Genomic DNA, 13916 nt, shown 5'->3' with positions numbered 1-13916 from the left:
AAACATTTGTATAAGGGGTCATCCATAAAACACGGATAAGGGGCCATCCACAAATCTGGGTATCCAAGAACTCCCGGAAGTCATGCCCTAGATATCTACTTGATCAACGGGGGTCTATATGGGTGTATTAACCATCGGTATAGCTTCAGGTAGCTTCAGTGAACCACGATGGATCTTCTGGGTTACGTTGGATTGTTATGGGCCCTCCAGGAACTCCCGGGAGTTATGACCTGATGATCTACCTGATCAACGCGGGTCTATATGGGTATATTAATCATCGGTATAGCTTCAGGTAGCTGCACTGAACCACGATGGATGCTCTGGAGTTCGTTGGATTGTTATGGGTCCTCCAGGAACTCCAGGGAGTTATGACCTGATGATCTACCAGATCAACGGGGGTCTATATGAGTGTATTAACCATCGGTATAGCTTCAGGTAGCTCCAGTGAACCACGATGGATCTTCTGGGTTACGTTGGATTGTTATGGGCCCTCCAGGAACTCCCGGGAGTTATGACCTGATGATCTACCTGATCAATGGGGGTCTGTATGAGTGTATTAACCATCGGTATAGCTTCAGGTAGCTTCAGTGAACCACGATGGATATTCTGGGTTACGTTGGATTGTTATGGGCCCTCCAGGAACTCCCGGGAGTTATGACCTGATGATCTACCTGATCAACGCGGGTCTATATGGGTGTATTAATCATCGGTATAGCTTCAGGTAGCTGCACTGAACCACGATGGATGCTCTGGAGTTCGTTGGATTGTTATGGGTCCTCCAGGAACTCCAGGGAGTTATGACCTGATGATCTACCAGATCAACGGGGGTCTATATGAGTGTATTAACCATCGGTATAGCTCCAGGTAGCTCCAGTGAACCACGATGGATCTTCTGGGTTACGTTGGATTGTTATGGGCCCTCCAGGAACTCTCGGGAGTTATGACCTGATGATCTACCTGATCAATGGGGGTCTATATGGGTATATTAATCATCGGAATAGCTTCCGGTAGCTTCAGTGAACCACGATGGATATTCTGGGTTACGTTAAATTGTTATGGGTCCTCCAGGAACTCCCGGGAGTTATGACCTGATGATCTACCAGATCAACGGGGGTCTGTATGAGTGTATTAACCATCGGTATAGCTTCAGGTAGCTTCAGTGAACCACGATGGATATTCTGGGTTACGTTGGATTGTTATGGGCCCTCCAGGAACTCCCGGGAGTTATGACCTGATGATCTACCTGATCAACGCGGGTCTATATGGGTGTATTAATCATCGGTATAGCTTCAGGTAGCTGCACTGAACCACGATGGATGCTCTGGAGTTCGTTGGATTGTTATGGGTCCTCCAGGAACTCCAGGGAGTTATGACCTGATGATCTACCAGATCAACGGGGGTCTATATGAGTGTATTAACCATCGGTATAGCTCCAGGTAGCTCCAGTGAACCACGATGGATCTTCTGGGTTACGTTGGATTGTTATGGGCCCTCCAGGAACTCTCGGGAGTTATGACCTGATGATCTACCTGATCAATGGGGGTCTATATGGGTATATTAATCATCGGAATAGCTTCCGGTAGCTTCAGTGAACCACGATGGATATTCTGGGTTACGTTAAATTGTTATGGGTCCTCCAGGAACTCCCGGGAGTTATGACCTGATGATCTACCAGATCAACGGGGGTCTGTATGAGTGTATTAACCATCGGTATAGCTTCAGGTAGCTTCAGTGAACCACGATGGATCTTCTGGGTTACGTTGGATAGTTATGGGCCCTCCAGAAACTCCCGGAAGTTATGACCTGATGATCTACCTGATCAACGGGGGTCTGTATGGGTGTATTACCCATCGGTATAGCTTCAGGTAACTTCAGTGAACCACGATGGATATTCTGGGGTACGTTGGATTGTTATGGGTCCTCAAGGAACTCCCGGGAGTTATGACCTGATGATCTAGCTGATCAACGGGGGTCTATGTGGGTATATTAATCATTGGTATAGCTTCAGGTAGCTTCACTGAACCATGATGGATGCTACTGAAGTTACCTGAAGCTATACCGATGATTAATTCATCCATATAAACCTCCGTTGATCTGGTAGATGTCCAGGTCATGACTTCCAGGAGTTCCTGGACGACCTATAACAATCCAACGTACCTCAGAGTATCCTTCGTGGTTAGGTGAAGCTACCTGAAGCTATACCGAAGATTAATGTATTCATATGGGCCCCCGTTGATCAGGTAGTTCATCAGGTCATAACTCCCGGGAGTTCCTGGAGGACCCATAACAATCCAACGTACCTCAGAGTATCCTTCGTGGTTAGGTGGAGCTACCTGAAGCTATACCGATGATTAATGTATTCATATAGGCCCCCGTTGATCAGGTAGATCATCAGGTCATAACTCCCGGGAGTTCCTGGAGGACCCATAACAACCCAATATGGCGAAGGGTATCCATCGTAATTCATGAAGCTACCTGAAGCTATACCGATGGTTAATACACCCATATAGACCCCCGTTGATCAGGTAGATCATCAGGTCATAACTCCCGGGAGTTCCTGGAGGACCCATAACAATCCAACGTAACCCAGAATATCCATCGTGGTTCACTGAAGCTACCTGAAGCTATATCGATGATTAATATACCCATATAGAACCCCGTTGATCAGGTAGATCGTCAGGTCATAACTTCTGGGAGTTCCTGGAGGACCTATAACAATCCAACATGGCTAAGGGTATCCATTGTGGTTCACTGAAGCTACCTGAAGCTATACCGTTGGTTAATACATCCATATAGACCCCCGTTGATCAGGTAGATCATCAGGTCATAACTTCCGGGAGTTCCTGGAGGGCCCATAACAATCCAACGTAACCCAGAAGATCCATCGTGGTTCACTGAAGCTACCTGAAGCTATACCGATGATTAATATACCCATATAGAACCCCGTTGATCAGGTAGATCATCAGGTCATAACTCCCGGGAGTTCCTGGAGGACCCATGACAATCCAACGAACTCCAGAGCATCCATCGTGGTTCAGTGAAGCTACCTGAAGCTATACCGATGGTTAATACACTCATATAGACCCCCGTTGATCAGGTAGATCATCAGGTTATAACTCCCGGGAGTTCCTGGAGGACCCATAACAATTTAACGTAACCCAGAATATCCATCGTGGTTCACTGAAGCTATCGGAAGCTATACCGATGTTTAATACACCCATATAGACCCCCGTTCATCAAGTAGATATCTAGGGCATGACTTCCGGGAGTTCTTGGATACCCAGATTTGTGGATGGCCCCTTATCCATGTTTTGTGGATGACCCCTTATACAAATATTTTATTTATATGTAAAAAAGTACATTTAAAAAGAAAACCCCATTTCACGCCAAAACCCCGCAATAACGCTCCCCCGATTTGCGCCACTTAGAGCGTTATTTGGGGGGAGCGTTATTTCGGGGTTTGAGCGCAATTCGGGGGGCGCAAAACGGGGGAGGCGCAATCGGGGGGAGCGTATTTAGGGGATTTAGTGTACCTATTAAATAGTTATTTAGCAATTCCATTTGAAAAGAGCCTAAATAAAAAAAAATCTTGGGGTTCATTAGCCGAAACAATTAGACCCGTATTTTTTTGTTTGACCGTTAGGATGACCTACACCGTGCTACGATAGTCCCAAAAATGACAATTTTCTTTAACTCAATGTCATTTCGAAACATTTGAGTCTTGGACACAAACGAAAGGTGTTTAGTTTACCTTTCAAGGAAAAAAATTAGATCCGAAAAACCCAAGCAATCATTTTAAAAAATCGTATGACAACTTAAAATGGTGTATGACCGTGTCTTGACCAAAAAGCCTTTGTCTGAAAATATTTTAAAAAATTGCAGTAAAATGGCAAAAACGAGAAAAAAAACTATTTTCACTAAGAATGCGATAGCTTCAAAATTTAAGCGATGACCTATACATGTTTTGGTACCAGAATTTTCGTAATTATAAGACGCAATTTTTTGTACCCAAACATGTATTATAATAATAATAGGTCATCACTAAAATGTTGAAGTTATCTCAGTTTTAGTGTAAAAGTTGATTTTTTTGCCGATTTGTTAATTTTCCTGTTTGTGCACGTGACACTTGAGAAATCCAGTTTTTATTTTCAGAAAATCATAACTCGGTAGTTTTCATTCGACTTTTTCAAATGTTTGGCTGGTTTTTTCGGATCTTAATTTATGTATCTTTGAAAGGCAAACTAATAACTTTTCATTTGCGTAAAAGCCAATTAAATTCGGTTGAAATGATGCGGAGCTTTTTTTCGAAATTTGTCCCCTGGCACGGTGTAGGTTACCCTAATGGCCAAACAAAAAAATACGGGTCTTATTATTTCGGCTAAGGAACCCCCAGAAAATTTTTTAGCCCGATCAGAGTACTTTTTTTTTCGGTTTAGGCTCTTTTCAAATGGAATTTTTGTACTTATATAACGTTCTATTTTTTCCTTCTCTTTTCCAATTGTTTAAGTGTGTTCATTTTTGTTGTTGTTAAACTAAATCATTGGCTATTTAATTGCAAAAAAATAGTTTAGACATAGTTTGAAACACTAAAAGAATTATTACCTTCTTAATTTTCCAAAAAATGGATAGTTTTTGTTTCCAATGCTTTTTGAATGTTAAATGTTAAAAACTAATGAATTTTGCCAAAATTTAGATCAAAGCACGCCTTAAAGCAAGGTTGGGTTGTAGAGCGTTAAAATAGTTTTTTTTCAATTTTAGTTTTTAGCCGTAAAATCAAGCATTTGTTTTTAATTTTAAAAAAATGTTTAAGAGCGAACTTGAATTTTCTGCATACTTATTTAATCAAAAATAAGGTAAATTTTTTGATGATTGAAAAAATGTTTGAAAATAGATTTTTGTATTGAAGCGCACACTGAAAAAAAAATCAAAAAGCTTATTACTAAGACATTTGAGTCATATAGAAGCCCTCATTAAAAATCAATAATCATCAAAAAATTATTAAGAGAAAAATTAAATTTTACCACCAAAACAATAGTTGAGTCAACCATTGCTAGATATGCGAAATGATTGAAACGATAAAACGAATGCTTACAGTTGAAGTAAACTTTAGTATTTGTGAAATTAAAAAATATTTCGAAAATATTTCAAGAATTTAAATGTTTGTTAACGAATCTTTGAGGATTTATCGCTCCAAAGAGCGAACAAGATGTGTCGTTCAAATGATGATCACCAATGATTTCACAACTTGACAATTTTGAAATTGATGTCTTTGAACGCTTCAGTTTTGTCAAATAATGATAGATAGATTTTAGTGAACTCCTTACCAAAAAAATAAAATTATATTTTTTTATTGAAATGCTATGAAATCATCTCAAGCAACCATGCGCACCTCTATTTATTCCTAACCCACAGATAAACGGGGGTGCGCATGGTTGTTTAAGATGATCGATACGATTTTACCCAAAATTTACAATTTTATTTATTGCCTGAGAATTGAAATTCCATTCTGTAGATTGGAGCGTGTTCAGAAAGCCCCTAAACTGAAATGTTTACTGATACAAACTTCAAAAATGTTGAGGTTTGCTTTATGTGTTTAAAAAATCTAACTCTGCGATTTTTTATACATTAAACATGTTCTTTTATTTATTTTTATGATCTTTTTTGCCTTAAGAATGGCTCTAAAAGGTGTCATTTCCAGTCGACATCATTTTCTTTCTGTTATTTGTAGAAGCATTTTACGTATCGTGATTGATTTTGCATTTTAATTTACTATTTCTGAACCCTGAACTAGAACCATCATTGACAGTCATTGGTCCAAGAGTGAATGACTACCATCAAGAACATTCTATTTTACATCTGTTTGATAATTTAAATGTTTTTTTTTCAATGTCTCATTCGCACTGATTAGCTTAGCATAAACATTCAGTAAAAAATTAGACTTTCGAACAGCCAGAGAATTTCCCGAGCTGCAATTTTCCCATACTTGCAGTACACACTAATTACCTGAAGTCTGCATCGGAGTACGCGTGTGCCATGGCCGGATCATAGTACGGATCAAAGCCGGAATCCGCCGAGCGCTGGGAGTTCCGCACGGATCGCCGGATGCTGGTCCCGGCCGGTTGCGACCTCATCGAGCTTCGACTAGAATGAAAAAGGGGAGGAAGAAAATAACAACAACAGGGCAATCAGCTTTCAATTGGACCATGTTGGCTGGTCTTCTATAGCTATCTACTTCCAAGGTTTCGAGACTAAAGGCTAGCCTTTGTTGCCAACCCGAAGGGAAGATCAAGGAAGCTTTTCCTTGTTTGTTGACTTTGCTTGTTTTTGCTCTCGACGAGCAGCGCACTGGGCTTTGAGGTGACTCTCTTTTTCTTCCTCCAACCGAAAGCAGTCAGACGGCTAAAATTCTATTGAAAGCAGGTAAACATCGTCCGGAGCGCTGCTGAAAGCGAGAAGCCACGCTTCGTTTTCTTAAGGTCAGGGATGGTTCCAAAATTACGTATCACCGTATAAAGTCACTCACAGTTTTGAAAGCAAAGTGAATTAAGGTTATGAGTGATTTTTACACTTTGACAATCACTGATAGTTGTGGTAAAATTTTCTGGTTCATCCGTTTTAGCAGTTTTTGTGAGAAAAGATGAAAGTTGATAAAACTCATCAATAGCTTAATATTTTCTAGCTACTTTCAGTATATATTTTGACAATTTTAAGACAATATAAGACGCTACGTAATATCTGAACAATCCCCCAAGAGTGGGTGGGAAAAGGGAAAAGCTCACCAAAAGAAGCTTGAAGCCATTTCAATTTTAAAACTGAAGCTTTACGTAGAAAAAAGGAGCAGCAGCGGGAAGAACTCACTACTGCACGGACTCCCTCTCTAATGTAAATCTTCATTTCATAATATACTTTATAACTTACCCCTGGCGGATTGTGCCACTCCGACCGCTCCGGCTTCGCTTCGAGTTGGACCGTTTCGGTTCCCGGGTGCAAACGTAGCAACAGACGCGCCAGTACAGGAATCTGAAGGGGGACGGGGATGAAGAAAAAAAGAGAACAAAATAAACAAATGAACGGGTGGAACACCGAAATCAAGCAAAACATGGGGATCAGAGCGGATATAACAGGATTTCGCCCAAATGGATTCCGGAATGGATATGGCAAGAAAATTATCATAATCTTTTTATCGAAATGTGGTTCGCAAAGCAAAACGTTCTTGTTTTTTTTTTGTCTGAATTTGTGCGGTTTAGTGAATGAGTTTCTTAAGCATATTAGCCTCTGTCAAAAAAGTTCGTTATCGCTTTAGTTTATGATTTATATTTGATGCGCACTCAGCTTCTTTTGCTTTGTAAAAAAAACTGAATTTCTTATTGAAATAAACACGCAATTCCATGCTACAACACTTAAACCAGCTGAAAAAAATCCGTCAGCATTTTTTCAACTGGTTAAATATAAACTAAGCTTTTTAGTCGCAACAAAGTGTGTCAATACATAATCTAGAGCAAAACAAAAATTACTGAATTTTTATTTGACATAAGAAAGAACATTAGGGCGAAGTGGGGCAAGACGACCATATGGGGCAAGAGGAACAATCGCTCGTACGATCGTTATTCTTACAATTTCCAATATTTTCAATGTAAGGAAGTGTTACTAGCAATGCAATTAGTTAGTTCTTCTACCACATAACCACCACAACGACGAAAGCGCCACGGGACACAAGATTGAATGGTGCTTTTTTCAAATCCTTTGATTTCTTGAATAATTGGAAAACACAAAATAAGACTTAGGGCTCGTTTTTTAGTTCATTTAATCATTTTTTCTAGATCAGTAGTGTCCCTACCAATGATTTGCACATATTATACAGTATGATTTATCATTTGATTATTTTTGTTGAGAGCTTTTAAAAAAAATGTTCAGGTGGGGCAAGTGTACCATATGGATTTGAAGTATGGAAAAAATACGAATTGCTACAACAATATATTTTATTGGGAAATAAATAAAAAAACGTTCTTAAAAACTGATAAACAATTGTTAAAAAAAATTTACCATGCAATATTTAGTGATATTAATAAAATTTACTATTTATCATCTGAGTAATTTACTTTTGTCGTAAAAACGATCAAAATATTGGTAAAATCTTATTATTTAATTTAAAAATGAATGTACATTCTAATCTGATGTGTCTAAGTGTTTACAGTTCAATTGATAGCAAATTAACATGTTCTTTCATGCATTGTTCCTCTTGCCCCAACGGGTTGTTCTTCTTGCCCCACTAGTTGAGTGGAATGTAAGAAAAAATAATAATTTAAAAATCATTTTTATAGTACAAAACAGGATTTTTTTTAAACTTGTTCTATCAAAGTCTTAGTCAAGACCTGGAATAAGATGATTATCAAAAATCCGACTGATTTATTTAAGTTTTTAATGGGTTTCAACGAGCATTTCCTTAGCTTGTTACACTTGCCACACCTTCCCCTAATTGAGGTTATGACTTTCGTCATTGCCATGATTTTTTATAAATTTTGCCTCATTTACATTAGTTTTCAAAAATGGTTTTGGTTCTTTTTGGTAACCTTTTTTTTTCATTCACTTGTAAAGTTATGAAAATCATCATTAATCAATGATAGTCAACCTGGAAGTCAATGATTGCTCCACCAAATTTTGTAACTTTCCTACAAAAAAAAAAAAAAAAAAAAAAATGCAGTTCTCTAGAGTTGTGCTTATTTTTTTTTAATTTTGATGAAACTTTGTTCATCGATTCCTAAGGTTCATAAAAAAACATTTTGCGTTCTCTATACAAGTCTCCATACATAAATAGGGACTATCCAAAGAAAAGTGCTAAGCAAATAATCTTAAATCTGTAATTCGAAAAAAAGGTACACAAAAATGCCTTTATATTAACTTTTTATCACAAAAACTTGATGTTGACAAAATATATCAACTTCATATTTTGTTATTATTAAAAATATGTGCTTACTTTTGAGCTGTAGTATTTTAGTTTTCACCAAGTTATGAATTTTTGAAAAAAATATTGATTTTTGGATTGTATCAAAACTCAGCCGAAACAGCATTTAAAAATCATTCATGGAATGTAAAATAGAATTTTGAATCTGAAAGTACTTTTGTGAATTACAGATAAAAACTAGAGTTTTTTTAAGGTTAAATATAAATACTTATCAAAATCTTAACATATAAATCTTTTCGAAAAAAAAAACAAAACATCGACATTCTGATACATTTGTTTTAAAAGATACATTTATTATACTTTTGTTGTCATTCAACAAGACCATCCCGTTTTTGCGATGCCTGGAAGAATTCGTTATATTTGAACAACCCATCTCAAGATTTGATTGTTATGTGTGGCGCGTGGTTAAAATTAAAAAAAAAAGTTTTGAATTATTTTTTTATAATCAACTCGTAATCTAATCTAATCTAATCTAATCTAATCAGACCCTAGCGCAGCCAATCTTTCGAAGGGATCCTGGAGAGTGCCTTAGGTTAGATGACGCCTAGCACTCTTCTTGTCATTTATTAACATTTGTAGTGCGCCATTGCATTGAAATGCATTGAAACATCACAAGCGTTAAAGCGGCCAGGCCTACTGCGTAAAGCCGTATCGCAGAGATGACTCGTAATTGGGTTGAGTTTGAGCACTGAGTGTTCGAACAACAACACAATTCTGAATCGACAGGGGAGGAAGAAGCGTGGGGACACACCACCATACGCTCCGTGATTTGTATTCGTTGGGAGCACCATGCTAAGAAGGTTTGGTACTCCGGGACCCTCTGGGATGGGACATTGTATTTCAACGAATGCCCTGGACACTGTTTGCCGTGGTTATAGCGCCACAACTCGCTCTATTTTTTTATAATCAACTCGTAAATCGACAAAGTTTGTGTCGCATTTGATGATTATGGGGGTTCTTTTTTGGTTTTAAAACAAGAATTTAATCCGTAACAAAATCTTTCATTCTAAAAAAATTGGTCACATTCACATGTGGCTATCGGAGGCCTTCTGAGAAATCCGAAACGCACACGCCAAAATTCAAAAGATTCCTCATCAGTTGGGACTACATCGCCGCATCCTTCTCACAACCCGGAAGCTAATCTTCCGTCCAACCCTCACGTACTAGCTTTTCATGCCGATGCGACATACACACAGCTGGGCCCAAAATTTCACCACCACCACAGACAGAAGCTTCAAATTTTGGCCACACAAAATCCTCAAAATGATGATGGATTTGCCTTTCAACTTTCTCTTTTCCCTTCAACTAAACTTCAAGATGTGACCAACATTGAAATTCTGCCATCAGGCTCTTCCGGGAAAGATTATTGAGAGCCTGGTGAAATCTGGAAGTTGATTTAGGCTTATTTTGATTACCGATTTGTTACTTGTTCCAGAATCGTTCAAAGTTTAACGTACTTACCTAAATGAACTTGCCATAATATCACCGATGTTGGACAGACACAACAGCATCAACGGGATGCCAAGGATTGCGTAGAAAATGGTAGATATTTTGCCCATGTGAGTTTTCGGCGCAATGTGTCCATAGCCTGAAAATGAAAAAAGAGCAAAAAAAAAAACCTAAGATCGAATGTCGCAATAAAGCTGGCTTAAAAAAAGCTCCCTCCCCGCATATATCGCTGCCATTTTCAATTTAAAAACAATGTTTTACGATTACCATAAAACAGTTGAGATAAAGTCAAATTTCGTTCGTTCCTATTATAATCGCGTTTCCGCTCGTTCACATCCGGCAAAAGACCGTGGTCGTCGTGGTTTGCCAAAGAAGTGGTGCTGGTGGTGTGTGTGCGTAACACCATAACCATAAATTTGCCAACTGCGAATCCCCTTCTGCTCTCCTGGCAACAGCTTTTTAGATTACATTCTGCTGACCGACAACGCAGGGAAAGGAGAGAACCACTTCCAGGGACACTTCCGGCAGAGTGGTGAAACCGCATCGAAATAACTGGGGAAATATTCGAAATGAAGTTTTTTAAACTTTCAGTTGTTATTTCAGCTCTCAGTCGCTGGAAAAGTATTAAAATGAATCAAAGTTTCGTGAAAAGTAAATATACAAATAGTTTGGCGCTCACAGTCTTGAACTCGTAGTTGAAGTTAACCATCTTATTTGTTGTTGGTTATTTTGAGTAAAGGTTACAAATTTCTTGAATTCATCTCTTTGTGCAGCATTTGCTTTTCGCACAGTCATAAAGTTGTTTTTTCCATTCCGGTGATGGATAAGGTCAAATTTGAATAAATGGAAGCTGCTCGAAAGCGGAAATATTTAATACATTTATTGACACTGAAATTTAATGTATACCGCAGTGGATGGCAATGACCGTGTAGGAGGAAGCTAGCAACAGAGAAGCTTGTAAGCTTTCGCCAAGATCAGCTTTATTTATTTTGCTTGTTGTTTTCGTAAACAAAGTGAGTGGGAGACGCTTGAACTTGAACTTGGAAAGCTTTTTGTCTTTTTGATTCGCCAGCGTGTTAGTCATCATGAATATAATATAGTTAAAAACAAATTTTATCATTTTTTTTTATTTGCTATTTTTGGTCATGTCTTGGATTTGTTTAAATTGTCATCACTCACGATATTTCATTTAAAATATTAATGAGTACGTTTTAAAATAAAAACACATTTCTTAAATTTTGATTCCTAACAGCTCAAATTTGAATTTTTGCCTGCCATTACGTGGAACAATTCTATGGGTAAAAAAATGAGAATTTTGTCAATTTTGTCAATTTTGACAATTTTGACAATTTTGACAATTTTGACAATTTTGACAATTTTGACAATTTTGACAATTTTGACAATTTTGACAATTTTGACAATTTTGACAATTTTGACAATTTTGACAATTTTGACAATTTTGACAATTTTGACAATTTCGACAATTTTGACAATTTTGACAATTTTGACAATTTTGACAATTTTGACAATTTTGACAATTTTGACAATTTTGACAATTTTGACAATTTTGACAATTTTGACAATTTTGACAATTTTGAAAATTTTGACAATTTTGACAATTTTGACAATTTTGACAATTTTGACAATTTTGACAATTTTGACAATTTTGACAATTTTGACAATTTTGACAATTTTGACAATTTTGCCAATTTTGAAAATTTTGCCAATTTTGCCAATTTTGCCAATTTTGCCAATTTTGACAATTTTGACAATTTTGACAATTTTGACAATCTTGACAATTTTGACAATTTTGACAATTTTGACAATTTTGACAATTTTGACAATTTTGACAATTTTGACAATTTTGACAATTTTGACAATTTTGACAATTTTGACAATTTTGACAATTTTGACAATTTTGACAATTTTGACAATTTTGACAATTTTGACAATTTTGACAATTTTGACAATTTTGACAATTTTGACAATTTTGACAATTTTGACAATTTTGACAATTTTGACAATTTTGACAATTTTGACAATTTTGACAATTTTGACAATTTTGACAATTTTGACAATTTTGACAATTTTGACAATTTTGACAATTTTGACAATTTTGACAATTTTGACAATTTTGACAATTTTGACAATTTTGACAATTTTGACAATTTTGACAATTTTGACAATTTTGACAATTTTGACAATTTTGACAATTTTGACAATTTTGACAATTTTGACAATTTTGACAATTTTGACAATTTTGACAATTTTGACAATTTTGACAATTTTGACAATTTTGACAATTTTGACAATTTTGACAATTTTGACAATTTTGACAATTTTGACAATTTTGACAATTTTGACAATTTTGACAATTTTGACAATTTTGACAATTTTGACAATTTTGACAATTTTGACAATTTTGACAATTTTGGCAATTTTGACAATTTTGACAATTTTTACAATTTTTACAATTTTGACAATTTTGACAATTTTGACAATTTTGACAATTTTGACAATTTTGACAATTTTGACAATTTTGACAATTTTGACAATTTTGACAATTTTGACAATTTTGACAATTTTGACAATTTTGACAATTTTGACAATTTTGACAATTTTGACAATTTTGACAATTTTGTCAATTTTGACAATTTTGACAATTTTGAAAATTTTGACAATTTTGAAAATTTTGACAATTTTGACAATTTTACGGGTTGGTCTTGAATGTCAATATTTTTTTTAAATATGGTTAACTGATTTTATTATGTACCACAATGTTTATTTCAAATCTTCATTCAAATTGTATTTTTTTTTCAGCGCGTTATAAAAAATCAATATTTTGTATATATACAAATGTTACGAATTTGGTATGTTGGATAGAGAAGAATTAAGTTAAGTACCAAGTTTCAGTGAAATCTTGAAAATTCGAAAAGTATTACTTTTCGGTGCTGAAATTTTTTAAAAGAGGTTGCAAGTCCAATTTGATATCAATTCTTAATTATCATTTGAGCAGCAAATTATTGGTAAAGTTAAAGCAACTCGTTTTTTTAATTAAAAAATTAAAAAAAAAACGAGTAGCTTTAACTTTAGGGTAGGGTAGTCATCAATGAGACACTTTTGGTTTTCAACTTTCAACGATTTTTGTATTTTTTTCATCAGCATGTTTTAATGAGCTTTTTGTTGCATTTTCTTTCTTTTAATGTGTTCTAACATTGATCAAAATATGAGATCGATCCGCCCTCTACAGCCAGAGCTATCCATCTGTCTCATTGTAGACGCACTTGGCAGGAACAATGAGACAGGTGGGGAACAATGAGACACTCTACGAAAATCAAAACTTTCTAGTAAAACATCATGTTTTTGTATTGTTCCATTGCAGGTGACTTACCTTGAACATTTTAAAGCAATTTTGCCAACCTGAAACTTTAATTAACAAAAGTTATACTAAAAAGTAAATAAATTTAGTAAAATCCATTTTTGCAATTCCGTCGTGAAACTATTT

General features: G+C 36.1%; 1 protein-coding gene across 2 annotated transcripts in view; it reads right to left on the bottom strand.

Annotated features, from left to right (window-relative positions):
• The window catches only part of LOC120429313 (uncharacterized), a 227278-nt gene that overhangs the window by 16693 nt on the left and 196669 nt on the right, over window positions 1-13916 (bottom strand). For both annotated transcript variants that reach the window (XM_052707573.1, XM_052707574.1), the window contains exons 5-7: window positions 10424-10550; window positions 6919-7020; window positions 6004-6141 (exon numbers count right to left, since the gene is read on the bottom strand). In XM_052707573.1, the coding sequence (XP_052563533.1) occupies window positions 6004-6141; window positions 6919-7020; window positions 10424-10550 (367 nt within the window). The remainder of the gene's footprint in view (window positions 1-6003; window positions 6142-6918; window positions 7021-10423; window positions 10551-13916) is intronic.

This window comes from Culex pipiens, chromosome 2 (assembly GCF_016801865.2).
Source record: "Culex pipiens pallens isolate TS chromosome 2, TS_CPP_V2, whole genome shotgun sequence".
Classification (NCBI taxonomy): domain Eukaryota; kingdom Metazoa; phylum Arthropoda; class Insecta; order Diptera; family Culicidae; genus Culex; species Culex pipiens.
Note: the sequence above shows the minus strand (reverse complement) of the source record. Positions and strands in the feature narration are given on the sequence as shown.